Consider the following 15,850-nt stretch of genomic DNA (forward strand, 5'->3'; position numbering starts at 1 on the left):
CTGCCAAGATTTTTCTCTTGCCCTGCCAAAAACAGCATGATTATCACTCAGCAAATTAAAAAGCAGAGAGCAACACGTTACAAAAAGAAAAATCTACATACTTATTTTTGATGCATTGCAACAGTGGATCAAAGAAGGAAGTGGGTAAAATAAAGGCTCAGTTTTAATTCGTCTGGTACGGTGGCCCTGAGAGCTCAATGCACTGCAACTTCAGAAAACACAGACGCAACACGTGAAAATGGAGAACACGTCTGGATCAATTTGACAACACATAGAACAGCAAATAGCACTGCACATACCTACTACTGAGAGTGTTTGGTTGTGTTGTGAGTATTTAGTTGTGTTGCAAGTATTTAGTAGGGTTGCAAGTATTTGGTTGTGTTGCGAGTATTTGGTTGTGTTGTAAGTATGTAGTTGTGTTGCGAGTATTTAGTAGGGTTGCGATTCTTTGGTTGTGTTGTGAGTATTTGATTGTGTTGTGAGTATTTGTTTGTGTTATGAGCATTCGCAGTGCATTTTCTATTCGCTGCACATGTGTTGTCAAACTTATGAAGATTGTATCGATAATCGTTGTGTCTATTTGAAGGTGTCTCCCTAAATTGCAGTGCGTTGAGCCCTCAGGGCCACCGTACTCTGGGGATACTCAGCGTAAACTGTGGGACGTACCCACACAAGTTCTTCCATCTGGAGCCAGCTGCAGCCCCGGTGAAGGACACTGACATCGGACCTCTCCTTTCAGCACCTCGCAGCCGTACTGGCAGTTGGCCATGCCACAAGTGCGAGCGTCTGGTGGACACAAGGGGAAGACAACACATATTAACAGATGCTGATGTCACAGTGGAGTGCAAAGGGTGGAACAGTTTATACTGCGTTCACTCCCACCCACACTACATTCCACTCTGACATACACTCTCAAGCTTTGTCCTTATCCTCCAGCCAATGTGTACGAGCCACTTGCCTGACTTTTCTGATATTAGCCAGTTTGACCCTGGGGTGCAGACAACAGAGCAGCACACACGCTGCCATTATTAGATTCCTGTGCTGCATAGTCGCCCTGTGCTCACACCTTGCCCACGCAATCCTCGCTCACCAACTTTTATCCTCTCCAACACTTGAAAACTCATAATGCATCACCAACATATCAAAGCGCCAGTTTGCAGCGCCTGTGTTGTTGAGCCGTGCCAGGCAGATCAAGACCCTCCGAAATCATAATATCAAGGAATAGATTTCGCTCAGCCTCTTTCGATAACTTCGGACCTTTCAGAGGAAATTAAAAGCGAGGCTCATGCTGCCGCTGCTGCCTCAGTAGCCTGGAGTACAGAGTAATGACTGAGGTAAGCCAGGCTGATTAAAAGCTACAGTGATCTATTGATCAAAGCAGCAGCAAGGGAGAGAAGATGGTGTTTAACACTATTATGCTATCATCACACAACAACACCCAAGCATATCTTGGTATTGCCTCCAGTGGAGAGCATTTCAGACCCTAAAGGAGACAGAAAATTAATTATCTTCTGATAAAAACACAAATAACTTAAAATGAGGTACTGGGAGCTACGCCATCCTGGAGAGGAGACATGAGGAGAAAATTGTTATCAGGTGAGGAAACAGAATTTACAAAGAGACATGTGCAGGCTTCAACTTCCATTCTGTGCAATACCTCAGGGCAACCAATGAGAACTGTGCGTTCACTTGATGCTGTAAAGATCGTGTTTCTTTTTCATTTAAGACCCCTTCAAGGTTCTTCACAGGGGTTCTCCACTGTGTAGAGCCGCCATAATGAAGTGGATCAACACAGGGCGTTAATCAAAACAGTCTATCAAAGGACTGTGAGGCTGCCGTCAGAGGTAGTCAGAGGAAAAAGTATATTGTAATAGAGAGCATATGTCATCAGCATTGCCTTGTGCAGGCGTTTAGATGAATACATTTGTAGTGAAGCGAAGAAAAGGCTTCGCAGAATCATACCCGGGCTATAAAGCAGAGGATGAATATTTCAGACAACAATGCAAATGGTGTGTACAATCATTGTGTGTGTGTGTGTGTGTGTGTGTGTGTGTGTGAGAGGGGGGCACACTCACTTCCACAGCTCCCGTCAGGCAACAGCATGTAGCCGTTCAGGCAGTAGCACTTGTAACTCCCGTATGTGTTCATGCACCTGTGTTTACAAGGCCTCGGCTTCAGCCCGCACTCATTCAGGTCTGCAGAGAGAGGGGGAGAGAGAGAGAGAGAGAGAGGCATAAGTGGACCTAAGGAGATGAGAGAGAGAGAGAGAGAGAGAGAGAGAGAGAGAGAGAGAGAGAGAGAGGCCCTCCAACGCAGGTGAAATTAGTCAGAGGGCAAAGGTGAAGAGGTCAATTTTGTTAAACCTCACCCGTCCATTTAGTGTGGTCCCGAGGTGTCTGTGTGTGTGTTTGTGTGCGTTTGTGTGTTAATGTGTGTGTTTAAGAGGGGGGGGGGGGGGGGGGCGGAGGGCGAGGGAAGTGAAGCGTTGCCGTGTTCCGACAGGCCCACAACTCCCCTCTTTGATGATTGAACAGGAAGCCAGCGTTAACTGTCAACCTGCCGATAAATGATGAAGTTATTACTCTCTGACTCACCACAGCTTCATAATAGATACGTATAATTCCTTTGATTTATTTATTTTTTTGTACGCAGGCATAAAAAGGTTGAGAGATCTCGAACACAAGAGCCCTGTGAAAATTGTATTAAAAAATGATGTGTGTCTGAGTTCGTGGCAGTGAGGGCTCCAGGGAGAAAGGAATATGCCCAGAGCTTAACACCTGTCAAACGCTTATGCTAATTCAAGCCATTATAGCTTTGTCGAAGCAGACGGCCTCAAACACCGATGTAACTAAGAACGTTATCAATGTCTCCATCCTGTTGAATAGTCTCAGTCCCTGGGCCTCGGTGCTGCTGCCTCACTGGAGGGATTATGCAAAAACTACAGAACTGATTTCCATGATATTTTGTGGCAGAATGATGCGTTCTACAAGCACTCCCTTGGTTTGTTTGTTTGATTGTTTGCAGGATTACACAAAAACTACAGGACAGGGAAGAACCCATCAAACTTTGTTGCTAATTTTTCACATTGCGAGACATTTCCGTTTTTTTAACATGTCATTGATATCTCAGAGATTCATGAATCTTGATATTTACGAGTATGTGGAATTTGGTGCAGATCCACATAAAAATCCAGATCCAGGAAATTTCTATTTTAAGGAACGTCACAAAAACAAGGTGACATTCACAACAATAGAACTGTAGCCAAGCAACCGCTCAAAAGCTTTTTCGTCTTTCATAATGTCAGTCAGTTTGACGTGTTATAGCAGGAGGAAAACAACAGGTATATATAATAGCATTAATAATGTCTGCATTCTACTCAGGTATTTTGGTCCCAGGGCCTTGGTGTTTCGCTCCGGTGACTTACAGACACTCCTAAACGGAACAGAGCAGTCGTTAATGTTATTAGTTACACTCGTCCTTCCTGCTAACAAAAAGTCAAGCTGTCCTTCATGAGTCTACTTACTCCTGCCTCCGCCCCATCTATTTGAATGCATGGAATTAAAATAGCAGTCACAACATCCAGATTTCATGAGAAACATTTTTGATAGGTATTCAGGGAAAAAGGCACACATATATATATAAAGAGTTTTATTGCTCTTTCTAGTTTCTTTTCATCTAATGTAACAGAAAAAGCACAGGTATCACTTACGACATCATTAAATTGATGAACTCTATCCATGCACACCATTACCAGCACCCTGTTTTATTGCATGGTGACTGAAAGACTCCAAAAAAATACATATGATAAACACTGCTCTGAAGAAAATATTGATCTTAGTGAAATATAAGTTTCTCTAAGTCAATAATTTATTTCAGAAGATTCATTTTGCACACAAAGAATTTTTCATTTCCGTTTGCTTCAAGCTTTTTTTCCCTCCTAAATCAATTTTCAGATAAAGTTTTCTCATAAAGCGGTGTCACTGAACTGAAGAGGAACTGGTAAGGAATGTGAACTGAACTGATTTGAGCTGCTTCATGACTCAGCTCTTACTCAAAGCCATTTTCAAGAGTACATCTCAAAATGTAGTATTACTTAAACTGTGAGTAACTGTGAGTAATTCATCAGAATCTTTACTTGATTGTATTCTTTTAGATTTAATAAAGGCATTCACATGGAATAATGTAAAGCTGTTCTTGGTTTGGTTTCAGCATAAGGTCCAATTAATTTTCATGTCTGATCAAGCATAATTTTGCATGAGTGAGTAGGTAGAGATTAAATATGTATGGCTGCTGATGGAGACAGTAATGTGAAGAGCCAGTGTCTGACTTGGCCTGAATCTATTCTTCATATTTCTTCCACAAATATTTCTCCTGCACATGCAACTAAAATGTCTGGTCCGTTGGGAGTTCCAGGCCCAAAAGGCGAAAGTCAATTGTGAAACTACAGAAATCTACTCAAGTGGAATGAAGAAATTATAAATAACTTGGACTATCATCACCACTCTGTTTCTGGGTTACTGTGGAACCATCACAAATAGACTGCTTCTCACTGTACAGCACATGCCGGGTCATTTTCATATTGGCTGGCTGCATTAGAAATGGTGCCACGTTTAGCTCTCCGGACATATGCAGGGAGCATTCTCTGAGTGCCACATACCTCCCACATTTACCAGATACCACAGATTAATATGGATGAATGACGGAGCAGATGCCCGGTTTGTATGTCGACAGACCCCACCCTCTATTAATGCTAGCCTCGGGTCTACTAAAGCCATGTCGGCTGAGAGAACGGGCTCGGCTGGAATTTGGAATGACAAGCGCTTTAAGTCGTGTTCCACAACTATAAAGTCTTCTGGAAATACAGTGATGACTTTGTGAATGGGGAGCATCAACTTTACTGAAAACAAGAGTGAGGATAATAAGAGGCGTATTAAACTGTCATACAAGACATCAGTTTTCTTTGACCTTGTTTACACTACAGCAAATATTTTGTTGAACCGAATCTCTGTTCACACGACCGTCTTTTATCTCAACTGAACGACTACGAACACTCATACAAGCATGCCGGGCCGGCATGTAGAGAACCTGTCATAAAGCCGTCATTGCTTCTGTTTCTTCTAGAGCACCATCATTCCACGAGCTGTGACGTCACAGCGTTTTACTGACTTAAAACAAGAGAATGAATTATTGTGTCAAATTTTCATAAAACTTTGTGCAAGTACAAGATCAAACCTGAAGTGTGTGTGTGTGTGTGTGTGTGTGTGTGTGTGTGTGTGTTTGCCTCTTCAAGGTTATAGATGGAGGTTTTCTAACCAGGCGGTAACACAGATGCAAAGTCATGCCAAATGAATACTGACATTGCACTGTACACAAAACAGGTTTTGTTTCCCAAATGCTGCCTGTGGTGTGTGTGTGTGTGTGTGTGTGTGTGTGCATAGCTCTTTGAAAGACACAATACTTTCTGTCTGGGCTGATATTGATGCTTCTTATTTCTTTATCAATAATCAAACTGATTTGTCCCGTCTGACAGAAGGGTTATCTCTGCTCCTTTTCACGAGCCCAGGAGTTTGTTTTCTTCCCTCACAAGACACATATACACAAACACACACGCACATCCTCACTTTTCAGTTCTTTTAATTAGCGGTGTCACCCCATGTTTTCAGCTCTGGTGTTCACAGAAAACAACTGGCATTCTCATTACTGCAATCACAGAAAACCATAACAACACTGTCCATTGTAAGCGTGGCAGAGGAACAGGTCTCCACTTGCCATTGCTCTGAAAAACAGCTTAAAAATGTAAATGAGGGATTACTGAAGTGGTCACATTCTCAGAGAGAGCGGCAGCTCCGTGAACATCAGCACATGCCAGAAACAAAAAAACAGCCAGGGCCTCCTGTGTAGTAGGAGAAAACAACAAACACAACACAAACCACAGGACGAAGAGACGACACAAAAAGACAGGACCGGGCAAGGACACAGAGGGATTGAAGAGTTGAGAGATAATAGACAGATATGAGCACCACACTGACAATTCGACATGGCACAAGGACTGCAGAGGCCTGTGTGAGAGCGGTGGAGGTGCAGAGCTCCCTCTGGGCTCTTCACTGCACAGTAAATGAACTGCTGAGACACATGTGAAGGGATGCAAAGTGAACTGATTTATTGGGTCAGCTCCACTGAGGTATGCTTTGCTACATTCCTGACACACCTCTATCACTGACAGAGAGATTAACAGGGGTCTCTTTCTCAGGGGATGTGTATGTCTCTGAAGAAGATAAAACTTGGAGGGCCTTGTTCGTTCTAGCAGTATCGAGGAGCCGTGAGTGCTGTGTCCATGTCGATGATAGTTTTTAAAAAGGAAGGAGGAGCTCCTTTTTTTCCAGGTGCTCAAGAAAGAAACTGGAGAAAGAAGAAGTAGAGAAAATTGTGAGCTGTCTGGCTCCGAGGGTAGAGAGTGACAGAAGAGAGGCAGGTGTGGAGTGGTAAAGACTATGACATGCTTGGCATTCATGCTGGCATTTCCTCTGAAAAGCTGTTCCTGTGGCGTCTCTGGGTGGTGGACGACAGAAAGCAGTGAGGAATTAGTCGAGATTGACACTCTCTCCTCGGTCTCGCACAGTGCGGCACCATGCATGTTGCTAAGACGGGGTGAAAAAGAGAAGCTGCTGGGTGTGGAGGAGGTCGGTCGATGAATCTCACCCTCCATCACTACTCTCGCTGGCTGATGATCCACAGGGAGAAAGATAGGGAGGTGACTGGCCCACACTGGTGGGGTTAAATAGTCCAGCTCTTCTTCTTTTGACAAAAGGAAATGGGTTAGAGAGGAAGGGAGAGGGTGGGATTGGGGGTATTGAGGTTTTGATTGAGATAAAATAGTAAAAGAGAGGAGGATGAATAAAAAGGACAAAGGGACAGAGAGAGAAAGAGAGAGATGTGAGGATGACAAGCACCAACCAATGGATTAGAACACCTCTGACCACACACCACATTCCTGGAAAGTAAAGAGGAACAATATGCATCAAAGAGGATTACACTTGTGGGAATTGGACATGAGCTGAGTATCAGGACAGAAGAAATTGAGGGCTCATGGGAGAAAGAGTGAAAATTGTTTTTGAGTCCCTTCTCCTCCTCGTGCCCTTTCTTCTCCTCTGTGCTGTAAAAATTTTTTTGTCATGAGGATGAAATAGGATCTCGGAGTATTATATATACATTGTTTTTCGCGGACTCAGAGGATCCATTCGCAATTTTGTATGAGGAGGTTCAAAGGTGGACAGGCGTCACCATTTAGAAACCAGGCAAAGAAGAATTTCAGCCCCTCCCCTCTCTCTCCGTCTGCCTACCTATCCATCCAGCCGCCTCTCCTCTGGCGCTGAGCTAACAACACCTATTGTTAAGTGACAGCAATATGATACAGCTACCTGTGACTGCTTTGCACGCTTCAAATCAGTCAAGCGTGTCCCTATCGAGGGGTTGTGGTAATTTAAACTGAGAGGTTGTGCAAGCCCAGTGCATTCTTTCTCACTCTGCCCAGTACTGAAACAGTTGTTGGACACAGAGTCACAGTTGGTGGGTATTGGGTTGAGAGGTTTCAGTCGCTGAGATAAAATATTCACCAACAGAATCATTTCACCACTAAACGTATGTATGTACCTCGTTGTATGCATATGATAATGTAAAAGCATGTAACAAAGTATGTTATGTTTTTATTGGTGTTTGTTTGTCATCTAGCAGGATTACTCAAAACCGACCTGACCCATTTCTGATGATATTTTGTGGAGGGGTGGAGCATGACCCAAGAGAGGAAGCATTACATTTTGGTGCAGATTTGGATAAACGCGAAAGGATCCATGATTTTATTTTTAAACCTTCTTTAACAGAAAGAGAAAGGATGTTGTGTGCCCCTCTAGTTCTGATTTAAATTTGACCTATGATAAACGATTGATCCACATTCGATCAAGGTTTGAAATTAGACTGTTGTCATGCCCAACAACAGCCGAGGAAGACAGTAGGAGGAACACATTGGCTTAAGTGTTAACACTACAAGTACAACATAACTAAACTAGTATAATATAACTTAAATAAATATTGCCAATTCTCGTTCATACACATATGCTGTGTTCATATATTGTTTGCGCAAACTATCACATGAAGGTGGAAAACAGCAGCATTTCTGAGAAATGCCCCCAGAGAAAAATTCTGCATGATGATTATCTGAAAATCTGAGATTTACACCTGTGGGACTTGAAATTGTTTGTGGAACACAACAAAGTGCATCATGGGGCTGGAATAATAAAACCGTGAAAACAGACTAGGTTGGACAGATGTTAGCAGAATACTGCTACAAGGAGGTTATGATTTCCTTTACAATAGTCTTTTAGTAGGATGATGATGATAAATAAACTACTGAACTAATTTCCATTTAATTATGTGGTGAGGTAAGAAGGTAAGGACGGATTTTCAACAAAGATTAGTCGTATTAAGGGGACTGCTATTTATGAGTGTGCACAATTTAGTGAGGATAAAAATAAAAATCTGGATCTAGCTAATCTAAATGTGGTTTCATAAGGGGACTGTTGGACCGTTTGACTGTCTTTGTCTTTACAGGGAAAATGTGACATTATGTTTTGCATCATGACTATCACCTCTCGGGTCAATTAGGACGAAGTGTTCTATCAACGAGATTCTGTTTCCTCATTACTGCATGTACTCTGTAGATCAAACATTACTTCATACCTCTTTAATGACCTTGTTATAAAACAGAACATTGATCAAACAAACACAATTTGGAGCAATTAGATGACAGCTGAGAGAAAATACACAGTACGATGACATGCATGCGATACTTTAAATACTTGCAGCTGTTTGAGCACAGCCAGGAACACAAACAGTGACAGAGAGAGAGAGGGATCGGTTTCTAAACCAACATCTGTGTCGTATCTGTCTACACATACACTGAATTAAATTCAGGAGGAGATCAGAGGAAGTAACCATGAAATGACAGCGATGTGGCGTTACTAAGATCAAGCAGTTAAAGTTCCAGATATTACCTAATATTCCAAAAACAGATTTGGATCAAACCGTGCTACCACAGTCCTAGACGAACATACTTACGGCAGTATTAAATATAAAGTTGGCTGACAAACAAGGAGCGAACAGAAGAAAAGCTCTAGCTCCATTTCTTCTGATGTATGAGAGATTATTCCTCCAGCAAAGGTATTTTAATAGTGTCTCAACAGCAGGTCAACTACACCTAATTAAATCCACCTGCACAGAATAATCATTGTATTAAAAGGATTAGCTCAGAGGGGAAGTGTGCATTTTTAAACAGATTATCCCGATAATGAGTTTATTTGTGCAGTGAGAGCGTGTCCATCTGTTGTCGCCATGCCGCATGACAGATGCATTTCTCATCAGTAACGAAGGTGAAGCACTTCTTCTTCTTGTCCCCAAAATAAAAGGGTTCTTCAAATAGAGGTTATTATTCTTAATTCTGCTGATTTAATGATGAAAAATAATGAGATTCATTAAAATCAAATCCCGTTGTGGAAGTTTTGAAGTGATGAAAGTGAAATTAGCACAGAGGGGAACTTCTCTGGCAGGTGGAAATTATTGGCACTCAAATTAGAGCAGGTATGTACTTACTGAAGTTTTTTCCTAATGATACTGCCTCATAAATAAGGCTTTTGTTCTGAAAGTGATTTAATCAATACGGTATTTGAGGTGCTTGTTTCGTCGTAACACTCCTGTTTCCTCTGAGATTTGTTTTTGCTCGGTACACACCAGTGTTTCCAAGGTGTTTAACACTTGTGTTAATCCTGATGCCTCCAGGGTCATGCAACTGTCCACACCTCCCATTTAGAGCGAAGGAATGTGTATACGTTGATGTGTTTCCCCAAAAAACCTCTCTGCAGATGATAGTTTAACATTTTGATATTTTAATGATGTGTTACCTGATTTATCTGCTTTGTTTGTCTGTTATTAAGCAGGATTACACAAAAAGAAACTGGATGGATTTCCACAAAACCTGGAGGACGAATGTGGTGTGAGTCAGGAAAGAACTTTTGGTGCGGCTCCAGATCTCGGAGCGGATCCTTATATATTTAAGAAGTTTCCTTGTGTGGTTTCTTCAAAGTAAAACAAAGAAGTGACTGTGAAGAGACTTAACCAATGCATGTTTGAAAAGTCTGCTAATATACCAAAGGTGTTTCTTTAAAAACTGTATTTTAATTCAAAGAACACACACTGAAATATGCTCAGAATAATAGTAATGGGAAATGAAATCTAGTCATTTTAAGTACAATGACCTAAAAAGTTCAACATTGTTTTGCTGTGTATCATGGTGACTGCTTGACTTTTAGCAGCATGGAGGTTAGAGAAGCAGCTCTGGGCAACTTCTTCCACCAGCTCCTGCAGTTGACTTGTCAAGATAAATGTGGGGCTCCGCAGGGACGGGATATTGGAATACTTCAAAACATTGGCCACCTGGCACATCAATAGTAAACCTCAAATCAATGTTTAACTGGGGCTGCATTTAAATGAGCAAATCTAATCTATGGCTCCTGAATAATTAAATTGGTTTTCATAGCTTGCAGCAGTTCAAAAGCAGAATCCAAGGTTATCTCCACCCTGAATAGACCGAAGGGGCAAGTCCTCCATTCAAAGTGTACGTAAAAACTGGAAGCGCCATTGAACGTCCCGAGCTTAATGGACAATCGTGCGTTGGATGGACACTTTAAAGTACAGTCTCATCTTGAAAGCGTCTGTGGTATCACATTTGTCAGATAAGTTTGTCTGAAGGCTTGGCGGCAGCGTCTATTGTAGTTGGATATGGGACATAGATCCTTTTTCCTCTCCCCTTTGTTGCGGATTAAGACAAAGTAGAGCCGTCTGGCCAGGCAGACAGGAGCCACCTATAGCCTCGAAATGCAGGATGAGTCATTTGGAACATTCCGGAAAGGATTTCAACACCCCCCCCCCCCCTCCTCCCAACTGTTTTTAATTACACACTATCCTATTCCTGTCTTAGGGCGTGAATTCCACAAGTATTCTCAAACTGCTTGGATGCACGTCAACTTACCCTTAAGTGGAACACTCTAATGCTTTTCAACATGCCCAATCTGTCAATAATGAGAAAGCAGAAAGCTCAGGCATCTACACACACACACACACACACACACACACACACACAGAGCTCTTTCAATAGCATTGGTTGCACTCAGCCAGTTGCACTGAGTTATCTCAGGTCAGTAATTGAGATGTTATCTTCACAAGAGAGGATGCACTCCCGGCATCATTCAACACAGCCTCACCACTCATTTCCATTTGAGCTGAATCAGCGTTCTCTCTCTCCACCTCCTCCCCATTGTGATTAAAGAGTATCACTTCTCTTGGCTGGTGGAAAACCAGCTCCTGCTCGATGAGTAAGTAGTAACTGTAATACGCTGTGTGTTGCTGCGGTGAAGATCGGACCACAATAAACATTTATGATCATCCTGCCTCTGCTCAGTGCCTGCAGGGGGGCTCTCCTACACTGAGTTTTCATATGAAAACAGTACATGTCAGCAGGCCTGTGTGGGCTGCTTCAGGAGTTTGAGTCATGGTGTGCTCACTCACTCTCTTTCTTAGGAAGTCTAATATATTTTCCTACACCACAAGTAGCAGGTGTGCACAGGTTTTTTAAATACAGGTAAACCTACTAGAAAAAAGGCAAACTCATTTCCCATAACCAGCCTTCCTGTTTTTTCTACAGTGAAATATTTTCAACGTCATGAACATATTGGAAACTAAGACGCTCTCTCACCTCACCGCTGTTGCTCCCAAGACTTAAGAGTGAAAACGATAAGTACACCAACAATCATGGCTATTTATGTGCCAATGATCGGGCGTTCAATGTGCGTCATAACGTAGCGCAGAAAAAGTGCAGCGTCAGCATCTAGACTGACAAAATAAAGAAGAAGAACTTTGCTTGTTCACCCGGGTGTCATGTTTCTGTCACTGCTGAATGGAGCCAATAAAAACCAGAGAGTCACGTGACCCAGGAGTGAAGGAAAGTTCGTGGGTAAAAAAGGGTATAATGATATAATGATATAAAACTTCACATACGACTGTGTTTTCTACGTTTAACAAGTAAAAGCTCACCTTGATTGCAGGTCTTGCCAGTGAAGCCCGGGTGGCACTTGCACTTATTGGGTCCCACGCAGTCTCCGTGCTTACAGCCCGGCTGGCACACAGCTGTTCAGAGAGGATTCAGAGAAGAGGAGACAGATCAGTGCAGCGCCCCGGCAGACGTCTTGTACCAGATCAGGATGACAAAGCACTTAATCCCACTGTGTCTTGACTTCCACAACCCGTTGGCTGTAAATTATCTGTTTACTCCACATTACAGAAACAAGATATCTTTCATTATAGGTAATAAGTCATATCGGAGATGTGTTTGTTCCTCGTGTGACAGTGTTATTATCACTAATGATAATAGAGAAGCCATTTTCAGTGAACTCGATCTTTTATCACATTGGGAAATCTTTAATTAGCTCCCTGATATTAAATCATTTTATTCTATGTGAGATTGTTTGACCTTTAACCACCAGGGAAACTTTGGATTTTTCCAGTTTTTAAATGCAACACTGATATTTACACTGGTGCAGGAATTACCTAGGTTAATAATATTTCCCTCTAAGACTGGAGAGTTAACAATTGGAGCACTAAAATAGTAAATTATAATTAGTGCCTTTGTAAAGAGCTACCCTCACTTGGTATACTGTGCGTGGATGGGGATATTTTGAGTGTGTGTAGAGACGTGGTAGCTGCAGGAACTGTACACAGCCTCAGTGACTCTCTGTGTTCTGTCTCAGTGAGCTGGAGGCCTGCCCTGCTTATCTGACTGTGCTTACTGCAGCCTGCTGCTGAGCATGTCTGATACATGGGGCCTCAGCCAAGTGTTACTAATTTTCATTAAAAGCTTCATTAATTCTGTCATAATACAGTGCAATCAGAGGACTTAATTATCACTGTGGTGGAGGAGGTAGAGAGAGTGTGTGTGTGTGTGTGTGTGTGTGTGTGTGTGTGTGTGTGTGTGTGTGTGTGTGTGAGTGTGTGTGTGTGCCTGTGTGTGTGTGTGTGTCAGAGAAAGGGAAAGAGAGAGAGAGTGATTGTGGTGGCGAGTGCTTATCACAGCAGCCAGTTTGTTGTGTAGTGAAAGGTGTGATGGTGAACTTTTTATTTGTGGCCACACAGCTGTAGGCTATACTATATTGCTCTGTCAGCGATGCCTTGCATATTACAGCCATACAACCATCTTGGTAAATGACCTGTAAGAGGAAGGCTTTGTTTTCACTGCCTCCTGTTTGTCAGCCTGACCTTTAGCAGCATTGCTCAAAAACAACATAATGGTTTCAGTTATAAATTGCTTCATGGGGAAAAAGACAAACAGATTAGTAAATGTTCAGACCCCAAATAGCACCACATTAAAAATGTGAGGGTCTGTGTTGGTGTGGATGCTGTGAGAAAATGACAAATGATCGAGGTCCACTTTTAAACTGGAATTACCGCCCTGCTGCTGTATGTCTCTGCCAAATAGTTTGCATAGCGGGCGACATTTTTTGTTAATCTTGTTTTAGTTCATCTTTGAGTCCGAGAGACAACTGGTCAAAACTTAAAGAAATTCCCTGAGGGCAGAATTGAGATATCATGTTCAAGAGGCCAAAAACATTTTTTGTGAGGAGACTGTGACCTTGACCTCTAACCACCAAACTCTAATCAGTCAATATGTGGGTCTATGTGAGCATTTGTGCCAAATTTGAAAGGATTATTTTCAGGCGTCGTTAAGATCATGTGTTCACAAGGTAAAACATTGTTTTATGAAGTTACAGCAACCTTGACCTTTGACCATGAAAATGTAATCACTTCATCCATGAGTCTGAGAAGTTATTCGGTGTCCAGATGTTTGAGGGTAAACTGGATTGGAACTGAGCATGATCTTACTTGGCCGTGTGAATAGCACCAACATAAAGCATTTTATCTTTCTGCTTGTTAATCTGAACAATGAGGTGACATATTCACATGGCACATTTGCAGCTCTATTTCAAATGAACTGTGCAGCCTTGGTGGGGATATCACTCTCTAATGCTCTAATGGTTTCGATAGCTACAAATAACTTGGAGGCTGTATATATATATATATTGACATTTATCACATATTCCCTTCCATTGGGCTACCTAAATGACCTGAAGAATAAAGGGTTCTCTATATATGAAATGTACACATTCAGAATCAAGTTACAATCTGTGAAGTTTCCATTCATACACATTCAGCTTGTGGGGGAAGCAGTGCTCTGCAGTGGAACCACTTCAGCTCCTTATGTTTCAGTCTCTAACACTGAATTCACAGGCAAAGCTATGAGACGAATCCAAGCCTCTCCTGGAGTAGATAACATCTCCAGACTCATTCCACTTCATTGAGTGATGTAATCAAATAGGAGGAAAGTATTGTTAGTCGACGCTGTGAAGGCTGTGATACGAGCCAGGATGTTAACGCACTGGGCAAAGCTCACATTAAAAAGGGCCCAATCTGGTGAGGAACATGAAGAGAGTCTTACTTTTCTGGAGGCAGAAGATTGTTAGACCTCGGTGCAGTCAGATGACGAAAGGGGAGAAGTGACTGATGTTGTTCGTTAGAGGATAGTCAAGTGGAGTGCTTTTTGTTTGTCACCTACATAGCAGTATTTTGATTAGCAGTATCAGAAGGGGCCATCCACAGGCCGTGCCTCTGGGGGTATTTTTGAGCCTCTGGCCTGGCAGAGAGATCAGGAAAATGGCCAGTGTTCATTAAACACAGAAGACTAAAAATGGCCGTACCAGCTGGAGGGCCAAACATAGCACGTACGACCCTTGCTCCATGAACAGCATCAAAACACGCCGAGTGATGACACACTTTCACTCTGATTTACATCAGCCATTCCTCTGGACACGAGACGCCTGGTACTGATGCAGACTCTTGATTTATTGTCCATCTGTGAATATCTGATTATAATTACAAAGGAAAGTATTATTTTTTTAATTGATACTGATACTGTATATGAATTTTAATACCAGCTTAATGAAGTAAAATGGGAAAATCATTACATAGTTAAATACAAGTTGCATCAACTTACAATCCACTAATTAATCACACAAGGCTGCTTCTAATGATTATTTCATTATGGGCTGATTTTATGAAATGCTAATTTTCTCTTTGAAAATACCAAATGAGTTCCCACAGACTCAGGTGATACTTGAAAATAGTGTATTTGTCAGCACAGCAGTTCTGAACTCAACAACTGTTCAGTTTACAATCCCATAAAAGTGAGAAAAGCAAACAACGCAGGGAATATTTTAGCCTCGTTTCAACCGTCTTAGCCCTGGAACTTTTTTAAAGAAACTAGATTCTTGCAGACTGTGTTTTCGTCACAGTCTAAAGACCAGAGGAGATCAGATAATCAGTTCCTGTGATTGAAATGCAGCTTTTATTTAACAAATGATGAATGATTGAAAAACAGAATTGTTGAGCTAATTAAATGGTCACCAGGTGACCTACAAAAAAGATGTTATGGGTAAAATATATATTGAATATTATTGGTATGGGCTAAAAATTAACTCGATGAAGACGGGCAGCAGGTGAGAACTGAGTGCTTTTCTATGTTGTTTTTTTCTAAATTAAATGAATTAAAATGACAAAATATTAAAATGTTAAAATATTTTTAACATCCAAATCATGTGAAGCCAAGTCAACCACAGGTATTTGTTTAATTGTGAAAGCCTATGACAGCAACCTTGACCCATTCATTCCTGCGAACTGCACGGCAAGCACATCAAAA

At 41.8% G+C, this 15,850-nt stretch overlaps 1 protein-coding gene across 7 annotated transcripts in view; it reads right to left on the reverse strand.

Annotated features, from left to right (window-relative positions):
- Window positions 1–15,850, reverse strand: part of npnta (nephronectin a) — a 48,114-nt gene that overhangs the window by 17,097 nt on the left and 15,167 nt on the right. For 2 of the 7 annotated variants that reach the window (XM_069530640.1, XM_069530639.1), the window contains 4 exons: window positions 12,139–12,231; window positions 6,700–6,795; window positions 2,076–2,195; window positions 667–786 (listed from right to left, as the gene is read on the reverse strand). In XM_069530640.1, the coding sequence (XP_069386741.1) occupies window positions 667–786; window positions 2,076–2,195; window positions 6,700–6,795; window positions 12,139–12,231 (429 nt within the window). The remainder of the gene's footprint in view (window positions 1–666; window positions 787–2,075; window positions 2,196–6,699; window positions 6,796–12,138; window positions 12,232–15,850) is intronic. The other 5 variants (XM_020101350.2, XM_020101349.2, XM_069530643.1 and 2 more) reach the window with 3 other exon arrangements.

The sequence above is a fragment of the Paralichthys olivaceus genome, chromosome 8, assembly GCF_024713975.1.
Source record: "Paralichthys olivaceus isolate ysfri-2021 chromosome 8, ASM2471397v2, whole genome shotgun sequence".
Taxonomy (NCBI): domain Eukaryota; kingdom Metazoa; phylum Chordata; class Actinopteri; order Pleuronectiformes; family Paralichthyidae; genus Paralichthys; species Paralichthys olivaceus.